Source organism: Brachycentrus maculatus, unplaced genomic scaffold (genome assembly GCF_059751285.1).
Source record: "Brachycentrus maculatus isolate JH-2025_06_01 unplaced genomic scaffold, ASM5975128v1 h1tg000496l, whole genome shotgun sequence".
Lineage (NCBI taxonomy): Eukaryota > Metazoa > Arthropoda > Insecta > Trichoptera > Brachycentridae > Brachycentrus > Brachycentrus maculatus.
In genome coordinates, this window is record NW_028281243.1 from 168,516 (window position 1) to 193,571 (window position 25,056).

Sequence of the window (25,056 nt, forward strand, 5' to 3'; positions counted from 1 at the left end):
GTAATGTAATAATATTTATACTCTAAAGTGAAGTTTTCAAATGCAGTATTAATAATTTGAAAAATAATTAATCCCTTTTTAATTTAGAATTTCACTTGGTAAATAACTTTATTATTAAAATCTTTTGTGAAACGTGTTTTGTTATGATGCATTCAGCATCATTTTCAGACAAAATATTTCAGTAAATAGTGGTATTTACCAAGTGAAATTGATGTTAAAAATGGATACATTTAGCCTAAAAGTGACTGCCGAATCAATTAATAAAACATACATTTGACTTCAGTTTTAAACATGGTATCGATTTTCTAAATATGATAAACATACACTCCAAGGTCGTATTGGTAATAATAAATAAGGTTAGATAATAACTCCCGAGGAAATGTCTCAAAATTAATATTTCCTTATTAATTTCAAACTCCAATTTGGTATTGTTTAATTGGATATAATGACAAAGCGAGTTTCACAATGGTAACATATATCATATTCTGAGTATATTAAGGCATAGCACTACCAGTTAAACCTTGTACGTACTTACATAAAAAATAAAGGTTTTGATGAATAAAAAACATTTACAGTTTTTGTATTAATTTTTGTATTTTATTACTTGCTACAATGATTAAAGAAAACAATTGTTTTTTTACCACTTGAGTTTTATTATAGACTACATGTTTCAGAAGTTAAACTTTTATCATTCAGGTCTGTATAATAACTAAAATATAAAATATAAAATTGTTCTATAAATAAGGAGAGGGGAAAGTAAAGGGAAAGGGATAGTCAAGGGGCGGAGTTTGAAAACAAAGGAAAAATGGAAAGCAACGGTGAAGAATTTTGAAACAATATTTTATTTAATAAATTATTATTAGAATGTAGGTTTTTTTGGATTTCTAAATTTTCAAGATAATTCATAATTTGGCCTTTATATGGAACAAGGTGTAATAATTTTAATTTATGGGAGTGAAATGAGTGATTAGTATCTATTATGTGATTTGCAAATTCCGAAAAATAATTACTAACAAGACCGCTATGATGTTCTTTAATTCTAATCTTTAAATTTCTCGCAGTTTGGCCAATATATTTTTTACCACAATCTCACATTATCTCAATCTCAATCTTATTACTTGCTATTTCTCCTTCCTCTAGATGTCTTTTGAGGAAGATCCATAGATCCAAGATCCAGTCTCTTTTTTACTCATATATCATAAAAGTGTACGAAATAAATACGTCATCCTTAGTTTTTTTCCATATGGAACCCGTCAATACTAATTGCACCGTATGTATAAAGAATGGTATGCCTATGTTTTCACTGTCAATACTTTAGCTCATAACGTTTCAAAACTTATGAGGAGTAATCGTTACTTAAATCTTAGAGAGAACTGCCTTTGAACCAGTTGAGATAATAAAAGATCCTTGAATTTATTGATTTGTAAGAGGATTCATTATTTGCAAACAAGGATACTTTTTAGGGGATACATAAGTAACTTTGATTATACAAAATATATAATACATGAGAGAGTTAAAGAAGTTGTCAGCATAAATTATGCGTAAGTTGGGAATGTGCTAAAACTTTTATTTCGAAGTGGAAGAAAATCATTTTCAACTTTAGGCAAAATGGTTTTCAAAAAATAAAGAATATTTAAAAAGTCAAATTGAGTTTCGAAAAAGTTTAATGATAATATACGTATTCAATAAATATGTTTCTGTACCTTAAAATATTATTTTTTTTAATTAAGATTAAAAATTAAATCACATTTTAAATTTCATTACACAAGAAAAAAAACATAATAAAATTAAAACGTTATTTTAACCATTATTAAAAATGGTTAGTAACAAAGTTTTATAAAACGTACCACAAAGTATTTGTAAAAAAAAAGCATTAAGAAAATAATAAAAAATATTTAATAGAAATATGTTTAACTATTACAACAAGAACAAAAAAAAAACTATCCATAAAGCCGCTTCCCGAAGGGGTAGGCAGAGAGAAAAGAACGCGTCACCAATCTGTATTTGCAAACAATCTTCGGCTCTTCCACGTTCATGCATCTCTTCATACATACCTGCGGATTATTCCGACCCCTGACCATTACGCCGTTTCTTCACAGGGGTAGGCAGAGAGAAAAGAACGCCACACCAACATCTTTGCAAACAATCTTCGGTTCTTCTGTATTCACGCGTCTTCTCATACATACCCGCCAATTATTCTGACTCCTGACATGATCACTTTCAAGAACATATTTGTAATAATTTAGTATGCCAATTTTTCCATTTTTCTTCCTGGACTTCTTTAGAAAACTTCTAGTTTCTTAAGATATTAATCGAATATTGAAATCAAGGGTAAATTCAGAAAACAATACACGAAAATCATTACATAAATATTTTCGAATTAAAAATGTGTGATTTCATCCACATTTTAAAATATTTTATGGCTGGAAAGCGATTCTGTATACAGCCAAGTACTTAAATCCATAGATTAAATTTGAATTGAGAAACGCGAACTTTCTGATTTTTATGACCTTTCCCAAACGCTTTACATATACAAGGGTATTTAAAATGTAAATGAAATTTCTCCCTTACCACAAACTTTGTTCCACAGATCAGACTTATAGAGAAGTAAGCCTAATTTTGAACAAATTTAAATGTCTGAGTAATAATCAATTTTAAGTTTGTAAGAAAACGTGTTTTTCTAGAAAATGTGTATATTCTTTTCTCGTTAACACTAGATCATTTCATTTCAGTAAATTTACTCGTGAAATTTTTTCATATTGCGACCCATTTCAGTAAATTTTCTCATGATTTTTTTACATATAGTGTTTATTTTGAGAAGCTTCAATTTTACATAACGTGCTATCCATTTTAAATTCAAATTTTAATTGGAAAACAATATTCTAGTAATAATATCACGCGTGCGCGTAGAACTAATGACTTGTCATTGCTTGGTTGGAGTGATTACATTTTGTACTTTGTACAATATTTACAATTCCTAAATTAATATCAAAGAACATTTCCTTTAAACAAAAATGCACATGTAATAATCTAAATGCCCCCCTTTCAAATTGTAGTGGTCGGCGCGTTTGGCTACCATGCTGAGGTCTCAGGTTCGATTCACAGGGGGATCAAAATAAATATAAGAAAAATTTCACTCTAATATTTTTTATTTATTACTCAGGACAGGTACCCGAAGCGCAAGACTGATCTGTAATTAACGATCAATATAACACTGCAGGGAAGTGATGTAGTGCCCTATGCACCATTGAGTGCGGATAAGGGTTAGAAGAAAGAAGAATTATATAAAATTGATGGTTACGAATGATGATTTAATTTTTTTTTTATTAAATGTACTTGTTAATTTCTCACTGTGCTCAACTATGCTTATTTAGTGTTTTTTTACTTAATTTTATAATGTATAATTTGTTTTTTTCTAGATATATATTTTTTATAATGTAAATGAATGTCTCGTTACGGTCAAAAAATATAATAATACATTATAAAAAGTAGTAGAAAAATAAATAAAAATAAAGTATTTATGTCATGAAGGTCTATGGATGCTTCAAAGGATACAAAAAAATACTATAGAAGGATGAAATGCGAGCTTTAAAATAAGGTTGCGCTGTTTAGGACTGAAAAGAGTCTAAAAAGGCTTCGACTCCCGCGGCCGCCACCGGAAACGAATGTCGTTTCCATCTTTTTGTTTAGTTTTCCGCCGCTAGGGGCGGTGATAGAGATTTTCCGGAACAGTCGTCCACTACAACGGCCAAAAAGAATGAACGATCATCTCTCTCCCACAACATTTCATTCCACTTTGGAGGGATAAAAGTATTTCGTTTACGTTCGACCGATACCTCGTATCTACCGAAATGATTTTATTAGAATATTATTATTTTACTGGAATATCTTCTCCTTCCCGCTTAATCTATTATTTTATACCATACCCTTTTTTTAATCTCTGAATGTATTTTTATAGTTTATAACATAAATGTGGAATTGTTTAATTGGCTTTTTTTTACCTAACTATTTTTGTTAATGTAATGTAATGTTTATTATTGTTAATGTAACCATTGTTAATTATATAATTTTTTATGTGTAAAGCTGTAGAATTCCCTAACAAATAATAAAATGAAAAATAAATTATTTGTATCGGGTTCAATTCCCAGAGGGGGGGCTGAATAAATTTTTTAGTGGATTTAAATTCAAAAAATTATTTAATATTACCCTGGACTGGTCTGTAAAGCACAGGAGTGATCACCTTGCCTTCATATTAGTATCGATCGAGATAACACTGCGTCAATACGATGCAGTGCCCTATGCACCATTGGGTGCGGATAAGGGTTAGAAGAAGAGAACAAGTGCCCTTGAGGTATTATTTCACGAAAATCACGCTACATAAATTATCCAAATTTATTTTATTTATTAAGAAGAAGAAGATTATTTCAAAATAGATAAAAAAATTACAGATTAAAAATATAAACATCGGCGGGCAATAACTTCCAATCAACCAAAAATCTTTATTTTAGTTTTTAAATTGCTGATTTTGTGAGATACGAGGCTTTGATACGAGTATTTTTCCATTTACTTCATATACTATCTATCTACCAGGTATGCGATATAGAGAATAATGCTTTTGGTCACATTCAGGTAGATGGTGCTGTCATCTATTAAGAACTTTTTGTGCACTAAGCACTTGGACAAAGGTGACAATTCTTCGTTTCACATATTGTCAGCTTCATATATATATTACAATGCTACATTGGTGTTCAAAAATGGCAAAAGTGGCCACTAAAGCCAGTCAGAGCCAGGTCGTAAGCCCTGGGATGCACATACATCCATATTTTCTTTATGTGAAAAACCGTGGGTAGAATAGTGAATGTCACACGTGTATAAAGTGATAATTTAAACAAACCGATGACAGGCAGAAGGCTTTTGAGACTACCCAGACTTCCATATTCTTCTTCATTTATGTTGATATTCCAAAATGTACGAATAAAACAATTGTGTAAGACCACTTTTTGAGTGAAAACATCTGATGTTTCGAAACATCAGACGTTTTCATCAATTTATAAATTTAATAAAGAAAACACTTGTTTTTTTACTACTTGAGTTCATTTATAACGACTAGTTTCGGAAGCTGAGCTTCCATCTTCAGGTCTAAATGTAAACTACATAATTAACATTTAGACCTGAAGATGGAAGCTTAGCTTCCGAAACTAGTCGTCATAAATAAACTCAAGTGGTAAAAAAAGAAGTGTTTTCTTTAATAATTTCAACATGTCTTACCACAAAGTATGTAAATGCAGAAACAATAAATAAAATTTCTGTGTTTTATTTTTACATCTATCATAATTCTTCTTAAATTAATTGATTCGTCAGTCACTTTTTAGTGACATCCATATGCTTCTTCACTTATTAATATCAATAAGATATTTTTACCAGTAATATTTACCTCGAAACTCTAGCAGACAATTTTGCTATTATAATTTTGTAATGTAATGACCCTACAAGCATTATAAGCCTCCTCCTAGTGGTACTTACATTAAATGATAATTTGATTCAAAATCCTGAATCAGCTGGCATCTATTGTCAGTCATTGAAAGCTAGACAGAAGTTATCCAATCTATTGGAATGAGCAGTCTACGAATCGATGTCGTTAAATCCCGTAATCCAATTGTTTCGGTAGAACGTATGTATGTTGATGAGGGTGGATAACGCCGAGAGCATTGGAGAAAGGTCAAATGACGGAGTCGATTTAGTGACGAGGTCTTTTCGCGTACAGTTTAGAGGAAATTGGATGTATTTTAAGAGGGCGCAAGACAAGATCTAGTTCGTGGAGCGAGAACAAAAAAGAAAAAGGCAAAGAAAGGTTGAGTTCCCAAAGGATGCATTCATAGTATTTTTTCCACTTAGCTAAGTAGATTGTTCTAAGAATAGATGTATGGATGTAAAGGAAGCCAGGAGTGTATGTCAGGACAGAAGAGTGTGGCGTTTCAATCTCTCTGCCTACCCCAGCGGAGAAACGGCGTGATAGTAGTAGTAGTAGACATATCCCAACACTCACAGACTTCTTTCAAACCTCTCAGTACTCTTTTTCACGATGTGGTAGATAAACTATGTAGCGTCTCTCGTATGTCTTCTTCCTCTTCGTTTACGACTTTTCGCCCTACAAAAGGGAATTATCACGAGTTTTCAGTTATAGGTCTATATCGTACAGTCTGTTATATGGATCGGCCCTAAAAGTATAGGGTGCGAACAATTAGTTATAGCACTAATGAAGCGAATAAACGGGTTTTCACAGTATACCAAAACGTGCTATTTAATGTACCAAAAACTAGAACTTAGGCGTACGTGTACCGGAAATGTATGGATTTTTTTTATTTATCTTAGTTTTATCAATACAAGAAGCTATATTTTGCTTCAGAATTTAACACACGTCCCTACTAATATTAATCAGACGTATTTTTAAACAAAATATTATTTTTTATGTTTATTTACTTAACATATAGTATTTCTTATAATTTGATTAATTTTTTAGACAGTCTTAAAATTAATTAAGCAGCTCTCTCCAATAAAGTGACTAAATCAAACTTATTTCGTTAGAAATATGAATCAAATTTGTCTAGCTTCCGACCAGTATGATGATGTTGGTGAGGATGAAACCCGGTCACTGGTCAAAAAAAATAAAATTGGAAACAAAACTATGAAATTGTTGTTTTATTTTTATTTTTATGATTGCATATTTCATGGTACATATACTCATTTCTTCATTGCAATACAATATTCTTATTCATCTATATCAGATATCAAAATGTAACATAACGTAGATCAATGGGTAGGAAGAATTTTTTGCAGAAATATAAAAAAAGAAGGTACGATTTTTAACATTTTGAGTGTGTCCAAACAAATCTGGATTATCTCCAATTATAGCATTGAATTTTTTATAAAAATATGAAAAATAACTACTAAAATTTTCATATTAAAAAATATTTTATTATAGACTACATGTTTCGGAAGTTAAACTTCCATCATTCAGGTCTGTATAAGAACTTATAAGTTCTTATACAGACCTGAATGATGGAAGTTTAACTTCGGAAACATGAAGTCTATAATAAAAACTCAAGTGGTAAAAAAACAGGTGTTTTCTTTAATCATTAAAAAACATTAGTTCGAAAATGCCATAACTAGGCGAAACAATTGTAACAAATTTAATCATTATGGGTTTTTAACAATAAAATAGAACTTAGTAGACTCTGTGTTGATTTAAAAATTAAAACATAAATTAAAATGGAGTTCTACAAATGAAACGCCAAATCAATAAACACGTGTGTAAAGTGATCCCTTAAACCAGCCAATGACGGTCGTAAGCCCCGTAAATGCCCAGACTTTGAGGTATCAAAAAATAATATACAATTTTCATTAAAATAATATGACATTCATGGTAAATCCTTCCATATAATCAATACATATCGAGAACGATTAAGATTTTGGATTAGATCTAGCACTGGAACGACCCCAATCTAAATGCTAATAAATTTTCCGAGGGTGGGTGTCGGTGACATGGTCCTCAAAACTAATTCAATTTCCAGATTAAAGTTGTTCTTTTGATTGCCCTCCTTAAGGGATGGAGGATGAATGTAAGGGATGCGTTAAGGGTGAAGCTTAAATTGTTCAAAACTTAAGCCGATACTTAGAGAAAGGGATTATTGACACGATCGGAAAGTTTGAGTATTCTGGTAATGTATGCTATCGAAAACGTCGCTATGTACGTGCGAGAAGGCTCCACGAAACTTTATTAGTTAGTTGGAACGTTATTATTCCTGTAATTAATATTTAACAAATTAATTAACAACTTTGTTTTAAAATCATTATAGACATCTCATTATAAATTAATTTTAACATCGACAGCATTCAAAGCTAACAGTTTTTCGTTAAATACAGTATAATATGTTTTTGATTTATTGTTTTGGTATTTACTTTGTAGTAAGACATGATGAAATTTAAAAAAGAGATAACGAGAACACCTGTATTTTACCAATAAGTTATATTTATTTTAGTTTAAAGACTAGTTTTGGTAGCTACAGATAAAAAACGAATTAAAACTTATATTTATTTTATTTTATACTAGAGTATAAAATAAAATAAATATAACTCAAGTGGTAAAAAACAAGTGTTCTAATTTACAATTTAATACATACGTTTTTGTAGCCCAAAAGTTAATATTGAAAAAATACTTAAAGTTTCGTGGAAAAAAATGCGATCCCTCAGACTAATGTACGACAAAATGGAGTGTGAAAGATACAAGAATGGTGATAAAAGGAAATAATGCATGCTGAGATAAGCACTATCGACAAAATTAGGAAATGTGTTTCGAGATTGTTTTGGGCCTGTTTGTCGAATAAGTGAAGAAATAACAGTAAAACAAATTTATTAGGCGATTATCGTTGGTAATAGTAGTAGAAGAAGATCGAGAAAAACTTGGCGTGATCAATTATTTCAAATACAAAAATGAGTTTCAGATCAATAAAATGCTTCATTCATCTCACCAGTAGATGTCTCCAGTAAAATTCTAGTGATTCGAGCACTATCTTTCGAAATTAAACCATATACGAGAATATATAGAAGTTCCAAGAATTTGAGTAGTGTGGTTGTCAGTCATGGGTAGAATTGGTGAATGTTACACGTGTGTAAAGTGATCATTAAAACCAGCCTTTGAGGGTTGTATGTAAGCCCCGTAAATGCCCAGACTTCCATATTCTTCTTCATCTCTGTTGAGATGCCAAAAAGTAATATGTAAAATTAAAGTATTTATTAACCAAGGTCTATCGATAGATTTTACCAAACAGTAAATCGGTTTTTATCCAAATATCAAAGCCTTTTATGGTGAAAGGTCTATTTTACGACGCACCGCACTGGATTCCGAGGCATAATAGCCCGGAAAATGGTACAGGACAACCAAAAGTTAATCCTTTTACCTGTAAATCCTATGAATCCTTTGAAACCTGACCGCTGCAGCTACTGGGCATCAGTAGGGTCTATTGAATACTTGTATTTGAACTAAAAAACCTTTGGATATGTTGACGTTTTTGCATATGAATGAGAACTTTACTTCATTCAGTCTATTTCTATTTTTATATTCTGGGTACAGTAAGCTATGGACACATAAAAGGCTTTATAAATCATTGATTCGGTGATGACAGCTTATGCAATACAACAATTTTATATGAAAAGATACTTTTGAAAAAAAGTCTAAGGATATCCGGCTCAAAAAATAAGAAAAATTTAAATTACGCGGTTATTCTTAAACATCAAACAAAATGCAAATAATTAATGAATATATGAACTAATTATTGTCCGCCTTCATGGTATTGTCATTAGCGCCTTTGGCTACGATGCTGTAGGTCCCGGGTTCGGTTCCCTGGGGATCAAAACAAATGAAAGTTATTTTTCACTATAATATTTATTTACTATTAACCTGGTCTCAGAAGGAAATAATTCCCTTTAATTAAATTATGAAAATGAAATGAAAATATATAATTTAATTTATGTAAAAATTTTAAATCAAACACAGATTTTTTGAGTCTACTGTATAAGTTGTATTTTATTAACAAAAACACATAAAAAATTATACTGTGGCAATTGTTTTTGTTAATGAAATACAACTTAGTAGACTCAAAAAATGTGTGTTTGATTTGAAATTAATACATAAATTAAAATGGAGCTCTACAAATTAAACGCCAAATCAGTAAATAAATATATAATTCAATTTAAAATACATCTTATTAGGATTTTTGTTTATTTTTATTTTATTTTGGGAATTTAACGTAACAGTTTCATCAAGTCATACACATATACGAGTATTTAAGAATAAGAACTGTTTCAATTAGAAAATTTCACATTTATGAATTTGTAAAAATACCTGTAAAAGGGTTGGTACGGAGGAAAAGAGGTAAAGAGAAAGATCAAAACTCAAGTCAAAGGCACATTGAACGAAACTAGGGACACACTACGATATCAATGTTGACTTATAATTTTATCAAACCTTCAAAACTAAATTGAAAAAATATATAAGACTCACCCCTACCTAGACTCCATAATAAGGAATATTTTAAAGAAATGCTTTATTTTAATTAACTTAAGTTTTTGTTCATAAAAAAATAATAATTGTAAAACGAACTCCCTCTCTAAACACAAGTATCTACTTTATGAGAGAGGTAGAAACGTTATATTTAAAATGTCGTGTATATACCAACTATTTTGTATTATTCAAATATGTATTTAGTAAAAAAACAAAATAAAATAGATATCTCAGTAGGTACTGACAATATCGAGTTGAACATATCTAAATTCCCATATTCATCGTTAACCAATATTGATTTGTAATGAATAAAGGAACTAATAAATAGTAATTGTGTGGCGCTCTATCCTCTCGGCCTACGTAAAAGCAGCAGAATGCTCGGTTAGAAAGTAAGCTTTATTATTAATAAATATATATAATAAATATAAATTAGAATAATTAAATAAGCATGATAGAAACGCCGTTGCTGAAAATAAATTTAAGTAGGAAACAATAGCATGGGTATAAAGAAGTAATTATAAATGGGTGCTTTTAATGGCTTTGGATTTATGTGGCTTATTTAACTAATAGTCCGCGGTGAAATTTATAATATATGGGAACGTAAAAATTAAGAACGATTAAATATTTGAGATAGCCGTAAAACGTAAACCATTTTGAAAGGGGCCGGCGGGAGGTCGAGAAATATTTAAGTATTTGTGGTCTAAGAAAGCACTTTAAATTACTGACCTACTTGACTTAAGTACTCATATACTGGCATGAAAGTAATTTAATTTGATGTGACGTTGACGGTGGAGAAAACAATGAAGACATTAACATGGATTTTGAGCAATGTTTGCTTACAAAAATATATAGTTTACGTAAGGTTTTTTATAATTCTAACACCACTTTTTGTCCGCCTCCGTAGTGTAAATAATGGTCAGCTCGCTCGTCTACCGTTCTGGAGGTCCCGGGTTCGATTCCCAGGGGGGGTCAAATAAATTTAAGTGATTTTTGTACTCTCATATTTATTCAATACTACCCTGGACTGGTACCTGAAGCGGAGGGCTAATCACCTTTCCTTCATGCGTAAACGATCAAGATAACACTGCGTTTATATGAAGCAGTGCCCTATGCACCATTGAGGTGCGGATAAGGGTTTAAAAAAAACACCACTTAGGCTCACAACTCATGAAAATAAAATGATTGAAATTGATATGTTTGAAATTCATTACTTATTTCTATACAAATAAAATTAAAGAAAGTTTTACTTGGTAAATACCACTATTTCTTAAAATCTATTGAGACACGCATAACGATGCAATCTGGATTTAACTTACAATATTACAATAACGAAAGCTCCCCCCTATTGTCTATGTTTCCACTGATAAAAAATATATAAATAAATGAACATATGAAACAGCTCCTAGCCCCTCTTCATCTTTCGTCCTAAGGACGCAACTCTAAAATTTAATCTTAAATTCACATGCGGTGTTCGAAAATGTTGCGGATTGCAACGAAACACGTGTAACACGTGTCACAATGGATTTTAAGAAAAGTGGTATTTACCATACCAAGTAAAACTTAAATTTAACAAATCCATATTCTTCTTCACCTATATTGAGATGTGACAATTATGAATTATTAAGATTTATTTAGATTGATTTAGAAATCCAAAAAAACTTAAAATCTAATAATAATTTAATAAATAGTATATTCTTTCAAAATTCTTCACTTTTGCTTTCCATTTTTCCTTTGTTTTCAAACTCCGCCCCTTGACTAACCCATCCCTCCCCCTAACTAACCCCGCTCCGTATTCAATTATTTATTATGTTTTATTTTACATTTAGACCTGAAGATGGAAGCTTAGCTTCCGAAACTAGTTGTCATAAATAAACTCAAGTGATAAAAAATAAAGTGTTTTCTTTAATAATTTCGAGATGTGACAGTGTACGATTTTTTCACTAACCGTAAAAAACGTAATCCATTTCATATATTCAAATTGAAGTACGTATTTTAGACGCAATTGCCGTGATATTTTCGCCACAAATTATGGAAAGATCCTGTCGTGGGAATCTATTTATTCAAAACGTTTAAAATTAGTACCTACCCTCGAATGAATTATTTAGTATCTGCAGAAACGAGTTTTCTGGTAAACGTGGTTAGTCCATTAGCGGGCAATCCTAACTAACAGTTAAAACGTATCAACATAATGTGTTTCTTTTAGCTTCGTGACTTGATCATGAATTCAACCGACAGGCTTAGATAATAGCTAAGTGAATCGAATGGCATTATTTAATTTAATTAAAATCTATAAAAAATAATCTTCCTATCGTTAATTTATTTTAATATCCGTATGTACATTATTATTGCGTAATCTCTGTCAAAACAGAAGCTTTGAATTATCAATTAAACTGGACACTTAAGACCAGATGTTTTATCAAAAAATGTAGTGACGGGATTATCGCATTTATTTTTATATTTAAATATTATTCAGTAAATACCACCATTTGTTAAATTTATATATAAATATATATATATATATATATATATATATATATATATATATATATATATATATATATATATATATATATATATATATATATATAATATATATATATATATATATATATATATAATATATATATATATATATATATATATATATATATATATATATATATATATATTATATATATATATATATATATATATATATACATATATATATATATATATATATATATATATATATATATATATATATATATATATATATATATATATATATATATATATATATATATATATATATATATAAGTATATATATATATTTTTAAAATATTTTTTTATTATTTAATATGGTAACAAAGTTTTTTAAAAAATAATAAAAAAAAAATTCTAACTACAATCTTAAAATTAAAAACCATACATAGGTTTTTAAATTCAAATGGGACGTTTTACAAACCAAATCGGACGCCTTACAATTCAAATGGACATTTAACAAATTAAATTGGACGTTTTAAAAAACAAATTAGACGTTATATTGTATTTTTGTATTGTATTGTATTAAACAACAATGTTTAATTTATACAAGCCATACAAAAAACGATAAAAAAGTATAATATAATCAATATATGAGTATTAATTACGATATTCGTAATTTCTGAAATGATCTTATTCCATCGGAACAAAAAATGCTTTGCAATTTTTATGAGGCTAAAGAAACCATTCATTTAGAGATTCACTGAGGTACCTCATTGTTTAATAAACTGTCTGTGAAGACAAACCAAAGGAACATTTTCCCCATCAAACATTATTTTAGCTACGCAAACAACGCAAAGAAATGTACGTTAAGAAAAATCTCAAAGAAATGTCTGTTTTTGAGTTATTTCTAATTATTCGGATAGCTCATTGTATTCAGAGAGCTTTCATGAAAATTGGCTTTATATTTTTAAGGGGGTTCTCGCAAATGAACAATTCACTGTACGACGCACATTAAAAAGATGAGAATTAGGTTTTTTTAAATAAAAACATGTTTACATTTAGACCTGAAGATAGAAGCACGGCTTCCGAAACTAGTCATTATAATAAAATAAACTTGAATGTAAAAAAAACAAGTGTTTTTCTTTTACAATTTTACCCGGGTTCAAAACAAAATCAAGTTGCGGTCTATCGAATATCGCGCCTTAAATATGTCGCTCACTCCAATCAACAACGTCATATATCAAAAATCGTCAATTTTCAGTTGTGCATATTTTCAGAATGCCCAGAAAATGTACTATATCCCAGCGAAAGCGGCATATTTCAACTTAAAATTTACCCGCTACAGGGCAGAAAGTGTTGTTTTTGCATTTTGAAGAAAATATATTGTTTAATTATTTTTTTAAATATACTAATATTTTTCAAATGTAGAAAAAACCTTCAGGTTTTACCTAAAAAGATCTGTTGCACAGTAAAAAGTTTAGTAAGTGGCTTGATATTTATTTTTAATACATTTGATTATATTCTTAAACTTTAAAACGATCTTCTGAAAAATCAAGTTTTTTGATTTATGACCTTATTAGAGGGGGTGAGCGATGTGAGCTTTTCGTGGTTTGGCTTGCTAACTTTCGACTCGGAGGGTATTTGACTAGAGAGAGGAAGAAGAAAGAACGAAGAAAGGTTCCGGGATGTACCCCGTGAAGCTCTCATTAAATATTGTTTCAACAGTTGGTCCAGAGCAAAACTAAAATTTGAAATTCAATTAAATTTAAATCAACGTTTACCCGCGTAACGAGCTCGAGAGAGTTTTAAAATTGGTTTCATAAATATAGATGCTGCGAGGGTCGGTTAAAGGTATATTGAACAGGTCTCGAGGAATTAATTGGCGGGAAAGGCTGTAAAATCAAATAGGATCCCAAATTTTGGGATCCTTTTCTAGGCTAACTATTTCTAATACGACATTTAACCAGGAGACGAGAACCGAAGTTTTCATGAAATTAAGTTAAACTTATATTTTGACATCTTAACAAATGTACAGTATCGAACAGATTGATTGAAACAAAATTTTTTTTTCGTAATTTTAACACCCACTAAAAAAATGTTTTGGGGGTGTTCCTCGTATTATGGACCAGAGCTGCTTCTTTCAGCGATTGAAATGATAAATAGCGAGAAGTATCACCCAATTCTACTGGACAATATACTACCAGACATACAAAAACGAAGGTCAAATGGTTATGGAATATTTCAGCAGGATTTAACCCCCTGCCACAAATCCAAAAAAAATATTAAATTTTTCACACAATAACAATGAACTATGTTGGACTGGTCAAAATTTTTGTCAGACATAAACCTAATTGAAAATTTATCGGCAATCTGTAAGAATCGGCTCTCCAAAATTGATCGCACTACGGTGGAATTTTCCATAATTCAGGTATGGTTTCGAGACGAAAAAATGGCATCCATGTGCCAAAACCTTATGAAATAGATGCCAAGAAGAGTAAAATCTTTGATTGAGTGCAATTGAGATCATATTAAATATCAATTTGTGATGTAAATAATAAACAAAAGATTTTACAAAACTTTTTACAAAACAAAAAAAAGTTTTGTTTCAATTAATCTGTTCGATACTGTATTCGAAAAAGAATGTGGAAGTCTGGGTATTTAAAGGGCTTTTTTACTATCAATGCTTGGTTTGTCGAAGTCTGGAAGGAATTACAAGAGGCCTGTAACCAGCTGTGGAAAGACGGCTGACAAAGATGAAGAAGATGTATGAGGAGATGTATGGATGTAGAAAAGGAGATATTTTTTTACAAAATACAGATTGGTCTACGTTTTATTCACGTTTTGGTTCACGATGGTTAATTAGTTAGTTAAATTTTATAACTTTTTTGTACATTAAAAGCATTGTAAACTTTGTGGTATGGTAATATAACAATCATTATCATTCATCAATCACTTTGTGTAATAACACTTAAAAATACTACTTTATGACTACTGGTTTTAGAATAATCATTCCATCATTATGTCAAATGTAGATTATGTAGACCATGTCTACGTCTGACCTGATGATTGAATGGTTTTTTCGAAAGTAGTTACAAAACAGTGTTTTTAAGTGGTACACAAAGTGAACGATGAATGATAAGAAGAGTGTTAGATCACATTATACTTTACATGATTTTTTTGACATCTCAACGTAGATGAATGAAGGACATTCCAATGTCATGGGCTGGAAACCAGCCTATGACGGTCGGAAGCCCCTTAAATGCACAGACTACGACATTCTTCTTCTTCTATGTTGAGATTTCAAAAAATAATGTAAAAAAATAACTTCTAATTGGAGATAATCCAGATTTGTGAACAAGAATTTAGACACAATCTTAATGTTGTAAATAAATTAACTGGTCAAATTATAAGCTAATATAATAAAAATGATATTTTCAGGCGTTTCTCATGTGTGTGATTACAATCCAGGATTCGGATCTCACGTACTGAAATAAGAGTTTTTGCTCAATAAAAAGCTTCTTTTCATCTCACCAATAGATGTCCCTAGTATTTTAGTGATTCAAAAATAATGTTACTAAATTGGTTCATATATATATAAATATATGTATATATATATATATATATATATATATATATATATATATGTATATATATATATATATATATATATATATATATATATATATATATATATATATATATACATGTATATATATATATATATATATATATATACATATATATATATATATATATATATATATATATATATATATATATATATATATATATATATATATATATATATATATATATATATATATATATATATATATATATATATATATATATATATATATATATATATATATATATATATATATATATATTATATATAACACTTCCAAGAATTTTAATTGTCAATAATGGGTAGAATTAGTGAATGTTACACGTGTGTAAAGTGATCACTTAAACCAGCCTATGACGGTGGTCAGCCCATCATTATACTTTATTTACTATTCTAAGCACGACGGACATCCACACTACTCAAAATTCACAAAAAAACTCACAACGCTTCACGTAGTAGTGATCCGGTGAATCCGGCAGTAGTGAAGTTGAGATTTAAGTGGTATTACACAAAGCAAATGATGAATGATAAGGAGAGTGTTAAAGTACCATACCACAAAGTTTACTATGCTTTTAAAATATATTACTAAGGGTATCACGTATTCTGAAGAAGCAGTTTCCCGACATTTCTTTGTTGACTGAACTCTTGGGAATACCCTGGAGTAGACTAACTACTACTAACTTCTAGCGCAGGCTAGGCTTATATTTGGGGATTAATAAAATGAATGTTAGTAAAATGGAACACTCTAGACTCCCCCACATTGCGTTTTACGGCCAACCCCAAGGTAGACAAATCCTGGGCAGACCACCAAAGGGATGGATTGACAGCTGGGAGTCGACATTGCAGGAGGCTAATCCCTCTTTAAAATAGGCCACAAGGCCTATATTGAGAAGGGAAAAAAAAGCATAAGAAGAAACAGAAGCAAAAGAAGAAGAAGAAGAAGAAACAGAAGCAGAAAAAGAAGAAGAAGAAGAAGAATTTAAGGGGAGTACTTACTGAGCGCCACACTGTTGATGTTGGTCTGGTCAAGTTGCCCGCGCAGTGCCCGTAACCTCCGCAACTTGAGCTCCTGCGCCTCCACACGTTCGCGCAGGCGCCGTAAACGCTCATTTTCGGCTGCGACCTAAAAAAAATGAAAAAATGAGCACAATATTTGATGTGTCCGAATCCTTATTCACAAATCTGGATTACTCGATAATAATGGTTCTGGGTTAAGATAAATAATACACTCAATTGATTTTTTATGTATTTCTTAGCAAGATTATCGCGTTGATCTTTAGATTTAATATGTTTCAATGAAAGAGCCCTATACGTATATATATAATTATTTGTTTGAAAAAAGAGCAATATTTTTTTTTATAATTAAGACGAATATTTCGATTTCATACTATTTCTGTGAGCCTAAGCGGCTCATTGTAAGAAATACGTATCAAATTGTGGTAGAGTGAGTTCGAACCGAGAAACTCTGACTTACAGTCCGCGACAATAACCACGGGACCGCAACCCGACACGATATTAGGATTGCAGTTGAGATTAATTACAAATGAGTGAAATAAACTTTAACTTTACTTATGATTTTATGAAATCGCTGTTTATAAATGAAACACCTATTTTTTATATCTAAACATAGATGATGAAGAATATGGACATCTAGGTATTTACAGGGTTTAAGACCTATCCAAGGCTAGCTTAATGATCACTTTATACACGTGCACCATTCTACCCATGATGGACAACCACACTTATTTTCGGAACTATGTATGGTGAAAATTAGATCGACACTTTTTGATTTATATCTTACTGTATAAGGAAATGACATCTCAACAGGCACGGTAGGGTTGGGTAGACGCTCGATGGCGAAACTGGCGTTGCGGGTTCGATTCCCGCCAATTGCAAAATAAATTCAAGAAGGATTTATTTTCAATTGGTCTGGGCGTTTGTGATGTACCTATTTTCCACATTTACCTACCCTATCCTTACTATCCTTCCTGTAGACAAACATCTAAAATAGACCCTTTGCGGGTAATTCCTTTTATAAAAAAAGGTAATTCAGTGTATTATTTATTTTATATAAAATATTTCAAAACAAACTACATGGTTCTAGGAAAGAGTTGATCGTAACTTGATAAAATAAAACGTCGAACCCTGACCTTATAGTTGTCAATCGATGCCAAATCGATACGATGTCAATTCAGCAAAAACGAAAGATGAAAATCTGACGAAAATTACGTCAGATAAACCTTTTGTGCTTCTTCATATCCTATTCTAGGCGAATGTCTAAAAATAGCTACATCATCCCTTCAAAATCAATTTTCCATTATGGTGGTTAACATTTTTTCGCCATGTCAATGTTCTATAAATACAAATGAAATGAGAACGAGTAAGTTCTCCCACTCATAAATATAATTAATTAATATTATATTATAGGTGTATCCAACTTGAAAGAACATGAAATTCTGAGCATCCCGGACTTACGACCAGGCATTTGGGTGCCTTAAGTGATCACTTTATACACTTGTGTAACAAACACCATTCTGCCCATTATTTAGTATCCATTTTGCATTCATTTTGAAAGATCTATATAAGCACTGTTGTTGGATTCATTTCCTTTGTTAGCTGTAATTTTGATAGATTTAGAATTAAGTTATATTTACATATATTTGATATATACAGAGGGAATATTCCAGCTCTAATAGAATAAACAACAGTAAAAATGAATTTTAAATTAAAATTTTGGTTGGTTAAACCTCTCCCCTACAAAAATTATAAATTGCTTCTACACTTTCCAAGGACACAACTCTAAAATTTAGACTTAGTTTCACATACGGTGTTTAAAAATTACGATAAATGCATTGAAATAAGTATCGCAATAGATTTAACGAAATAATGGTATTTACCAAGCAAAATTTGAATTAAATGTGAATAGATATTACTACAAAGTGACTGCAGGGTATTGCAAAGCATTGATATATCAATGCTGTAAATATAAAAGCATGCTGACAGAAAAGATAAAAAGTTGCCGAGTCTTTACAAATATTTTTGTAAAAAAGTAACAATAATAAACCACAAAAGTAAAAATATTAATAATAGGGTATAATTGATATGCCGAACGCTCATTATCGACGGACCAAATTCGTTGAAACCATTCGATTTATTGAAATTGAAAGATACCTACAGTTTCAGATCGTTGGCAAATCTTTGTCAAAATAATTAGGTAATTAAACCAATCATTTGATTGATATGACAAATTATTTTTAACGGATGGAACAAAGCATGAAATTCCAATTTATTAATTTCCTCTCTTACGCAAAAGCTCTCGTGAAAAGGAAATGTTCATGACATGGTGTCATGTTGTGATTGTTCTCAGTTTTATCAAGTCATTATTTCATATATTGCTTCCGGTTTGTGAGTGACATATTTTGACCAGATATGACGACAATTGTGAAATTCATTTACCGTCGGTAGTAATTTGACAAATTGAAAATCAGTACGAAGCAATATTACAAGGTCTTTTGAAAAAAACTTTTTCATTAAAGTTTAAATGACCTAATTTAGTGGGTAATTTTTTTATAGAACTGTCAAATCAATCTAAGATGAAACCAGATTAAACGGTGTATCATTTACCGCCGAGTGAAATAGGTTACAGTACCATAGAGTGGCCTGAAAAATAACTATTGAGTGGTCAAAACGCCAGAAGAAAATAATAATCAGGCGAACAAAAGAAGGAATGATGTTACCAGAAATAAGTTTATTTACCCTTCTCACTAACGGTTAAAATCATCCTGAACTCCATCTTTAATATAGATTTTACAAGGTCATATTTGAACGAGTTTCTGTATTCGTTCACATAATTGATCCATCGATTTTTTTCGTTAATTATTTCTATAATAATAAATATTTTCATTGTAAACAATTTTTTGTCACATATAATATGTGAGTTCGTTAAATGATTTGGGAAGGAAATTTATGAAAGATTCAACTGATAAAAAATATACGTATTTCGAGAAAATTTCACTCGAAAAATGCAGTTGATCTTTTCAACTGAAGTACATATATTTACAATTTTTTTGAAATTTGAGTAATGAGAAAGTTATACAGTGTATAAAATTATCACGTAAATCAGCTAATGACAGCTCTGTAAATGATCAGATAACCAAATTCTCATTTAAAAAATTTTTGAGTTCATCTTCATTGAAATTTTTCGTTCTGAAGTTCACCAAAGTTTTTGGTATATTTTTATTATTTTATTAAAGTTGAAATCAGGTACTGAAAGTCTTTAAGTAAGAAGTATCAATAAATCTTTTTTCTTATTTTCAACGTGTTAAATAGTAGATAATGTCAAAATGGACCAACCTTCACGCGGTCCTTTGATATATTTTGAAACCAACTTAACCAAAAATTAACTTTGTTGTTTTTAGTATCCCTAGAGTAACCAAGATCTTGTATATCATGTTATTCGAATAAACACTGTTTGTATCATACCAAAAGTGTATTAAAACTTGTTATTAAAGTTTTACGTGTTTCTACGAGAACTCACTATTATAAGTTGATATATGATGTAGGTGTTCTTACATATGCCTCACTCTTGGACCAACCACATACGATTTCAATGGCCAAAGTAATCTAACAAGTTCGCAACCAGTGCCAAAATTTAGGGAGCGTGCCTTTAGTATTAAGGCCTTAATATCGAGGGATGTTCCTCCACCAGTAGTAGTTGACCACTGTGATAGAAAGATATAAACAAGTATATTATATTATATTCTTCTTCAAACCCTTATTCGCACCCCAGTGGTGCATAGGGCACTGCATATTAACGCAGTGTTATCTTGATCGTTAACACATGAAGGAAAGGTGATTAGCCCTCCGCTTCAGGTACCAGTCCAGGGTGATATTGTATAAATATTAGAGTGAAAAAAATCACTTATATTTAATTGACCCCCCCTGGGAATCGAACCCGGGATCTCTAGAATGGTAGCCGAGCGTGCTACGCATTACACTATGGAGGCGGACATTATATTATTATTATATTAATAACAATAATTATATTTCGTTAATTTACTGGGCGCAATTTTCACAAAATATTGTCTCAAGGGACTAACAATTTTCTTATTTACCAAATCTTACACTAACTAACCATCACGCCGCTTCTAAAGAGAATGGCAAAGATAATAGAACCCCTCACTATTCAGTCTTTGTAAATATACTTCGTCTTTTCTACATTCATGCAACTCGTCATACATTCTTTCCGATTATTCAGACTCCTGACCACTCTCAAACATTAAAAATATTTGATCAAACCGTGTTTTCCACGGCCTATAGAGATAGATATAGAAAAAAATAATAAATAAACTCTTAGCGGAGAAAACCCAGATTTCTGAAAAAGTATTTGCACACTCAAAATGTTGTGAATAGCTGGTCAAATTGTGAGTCACATCGAAAATTGAAAGTCAAGTTTCAGGTATTTCCCAGCATGTGAAAATAATCTGGGGTTCGGATCTTGCATACATCCTAATAAAAGAGTGAATGCTTTATAAGAGCTTTCTCAATCCAACAAAGATGGCTGTTGTGAATTCATATGAACTGTGTCATGAGTTTAATCATATATCTATAATTTTCAAAAATTTTAGCAGTGTGGTCGTCAATAATGGATTGAATGGTGAATGTAACCAGGCTATAGTTGGTCAAACACTTTTTGAATTCATATTCTTTTTCATATATCTTGAGATTTTTTTTAAACCTTTTTGTTTTTATTGCATTACCAACCAACATTGTACAAGTACGATAGACATAAGTGAGGGTGAATTAGAATTGTACAAGTACGATAGACATAAGTGAGGGTGAATTAGAATAAAACAAGGGTTGTTTGTTTAGATATCTACGATGATAAAATGCCAAAGAGTTTAATACATTTAAGAACGACATAATAAAAACGTCAAAGCCAAAAAAAAATCGACGTAATGTACGAAATTCATACCGACTGTCAGAACATCAATTTTGTAAAACCTTTCACAAAATGTTAAAGGTTGGGTGTTTGAGCGCGAAGTGAAAGTACACGCGTCAAGCTGTCAAACTGACAGTTTACAGAATGACGTCATTATTCGAGCAGCCAATTATGTGCGATTACAATTTACGATAAAAACATACTTCGCTGGGGAGCGATGAAGATAATAAAAAATGAAATATCGATTTTTCTTTGAAGGTTAATAGCAGAGGGTGGTCATTTTATTATACTTTTTCCATTTTATATATTTAGATGTATAATGTTGAAATTCAGTGATTACTTCTTATATGAACAATTTTTAGGATTTCTCCGTTGTGGTTATATTGATCTCAAATAAGCAATGAAGGAAGGAGAGATCAGACGTCGTATGGCCATTGCCGAAAGTGCCATGTCTAAGCTAGACAAAATCTGAAAAGACCGGGGCGTGAGTAACAGCACCAAGATAAAGCTTGTCAGGAGTTTGGTCCACTTCATTTTTCTCTATGCTGCTGCAACATGGACCACAAAAGCAGCAGAAAGGAGGAAAATTTTTCTCCGAATTCCATGGATAGCTAGACGCACCAACGAGTTCATTCGTCAGGAGTTACACTTGGATGGCTTGACTCTGGCTAGTGACTGTACAAGACAGATTTTTCTATTTTTATGACACGTTGTGCATGGCGAAGAGCCTGGAGGGACTGGTTGTGATTGGTAGCCTCGAGGAGAAGAGAGGGAGAGGAAGATCCCCATACGATGGACCAATCAAGTTAAGACAGCAGCAAGCACCTCGGTGGCTGGAGCGCTACGTGCAGCGCAGTTAAGTTATAACCGGAGAAGAGTGATTGCTTTGACAAGGGTCACAACCTTCAGTAATGAGAAGTAAGGCGGAGAAGAAGTGGTTATATGTGTAATTGTTATACATGAAATGGTTAACGAACTCGGAATTAATATATAATAGATTTCAAGAAAAAATTGTTTTTGACAAGTAAAATTTACACAAAATATTAATGGATTTTATCACAAAGCGAGGATATCATCAAATATTGATTCTGTTTATACTATCGAAGTCTTTAGTAGTTCTATGAAATAGTTTAATGAAACCAAAAATTCTTATAATTTTGTTGGTTATTTTGTTTATGTGCGACAGAAAGCTGAGTTTAGTATCAAAGGTTATACCTAGATCTTCTATTTTTAATACCGATTAAAAATAAAATAATTAAAGAAAGATTTATTTCCGCTTTCACTGAAAAACAACAAGCCTGATGATGTTGCAAGAGGGATGAAACGGGTTATTAGAAAATAAAACTAAGGGAAACAACGTACCAACCTGTTGTCGACTTTAATATTAATTCAATACTGTTAACCTTCTGCGATGGAAGCAGTAAAAATTGGTTGACTACATTTTCGGTGCTGTAAAAGTTGCCAAATGGCTGTTGTAAAGAATTTTAATGTGGCAACACTGAAAGTGTTTTCTCGTTTATAATACTTAGCGAAAACCATTTTCAGCCATTATCGATTTTCCTATATTAATTAGGTTACTTAAATTTTCTACCTTTTTTAGAAGGGCACTTAGAACAGCTGGGAAATCAGATATAAAAAAGTAGGTAATTTTGTCCATTCCTTTTTGACATCTCAACATAAATGAAGAAGAATATGGAATTCTGGGCATTCACGGATAATTGTTTATCACTTAAACCAGCCTATGACGGTCACAAGCCCCATAAATGCCCAGACTTACATTTTCTTCTTCATCTATGTTGAGATGTCATAAAATAATATAAAAAATAACTCCTGATTGGAAATAATCAAGATTTGTGAACAAGTATTTGGATACACTCAAAATGTTTTAAATTGTATCATGTCGAGTATGGGTCAAGCCTTATGGCCTTTCATCGGTTGGTTTAAGTAATATTCTTACACAAGTGTAACATTCACTATTCTACCCATAATTTACAAAAACATTACTCTATTTTCTTTTTATGCATCAATTAGAAAGATCTTTCATGTGCTACTTCTTAGGCGACATCTATGGTTGAAAAAAGTAAGATTTAAATATTATAAGTGAAAACCTTTATAAAAATGATGTACGATAATAACCGAAAATATATTTTCTTTTATTTTATTTAGCTCATATTTCGACCAGTTTTATTCAATAAAAATATTTTGAGTGTCCAAACAATTGTTCACAAAACTTGGGTTTTCTCCACTTGGAAGTTATTTACATTAATATTGTTTTATAGATATCTCAGCAGATGAAGAAGAATACAAAAGTAAAATCTCTTTTTTGATTATCTGTTGAGATATCAATTAAAAAAGTTAAAGTATAAAAATAATTTCTCGAGTGTTTTTAGCAGATACTTTGTGGCACATTTTATAAGATTTATAAAATAAAACTTCTTTGTTTTAAACCGTCTTTTTATTAAAGAGTTTTGTCATCATCGGGGTTAAACAAGTATTTGTTTAACCCTGATGATGACACAGTTCTTGTTGAAACCGGTTGGAGAAAAATACCAATAAAAAACGGTTAAAAACAAAGCACTCTCCGTTCATATTTATTTTACCTCTGATTTATTTATATTCATGTTTATTTTATTTTGTTTTATTTCTGTTCATATTTATTTTACTTTCTACATATTTATTTTATTTACGTTCACATCTATTTTACCTCTGATTTATATTTAGTAAGCCAACATAACTGTAGATTCACTGTAGTTTTATTTTATACAGTCTACAAAAAAAACTATTAATTTGAGCAAATCAGAATTTGTGAACAAAAATTTGAACAAACTCAAAATATTATAGTCATTACGTTTGATTTACATAAACACATCACTTTGGAAACCAATTGAACGACTAAAACATCTCAATTATAAAATGTCGACTCATCGGCGTGGATTGAACAAAGGTTTTTAAGAAAAGTG

At 30.8% G+C, this 25,056-nt stretch overlaps 1 protein-coding gene across 21 annotated transcripts in view; it reads right to left on the reverse strand.

Annotated features, from left to right (window-relative positions):
* ASPP (Ankyrin-repeat, SH3-domain, and Proline-rich-region containing Protein) overlaps positions 1 to 25,056 on the reverse strand; it is a 431,995-nt gene that overhangs the window by 32,956 nt on the left and 373,983 nt on the right. For all 21 annotated transcript variants that reach the window (XM_088272413.1, XM_088272412.1, XM_088272416.1 and 18 more), the window contains one exon: positions 17,152 to 17,278. In XM_088272413.1, coding sequence (XP_088128539.1) covers positions 17,152 to 17,278 — 127 coding nt within the window. The remainder of the gene's footprint in view (positions 1 to 17,151; positions 17,279 to 25,056) is intronic.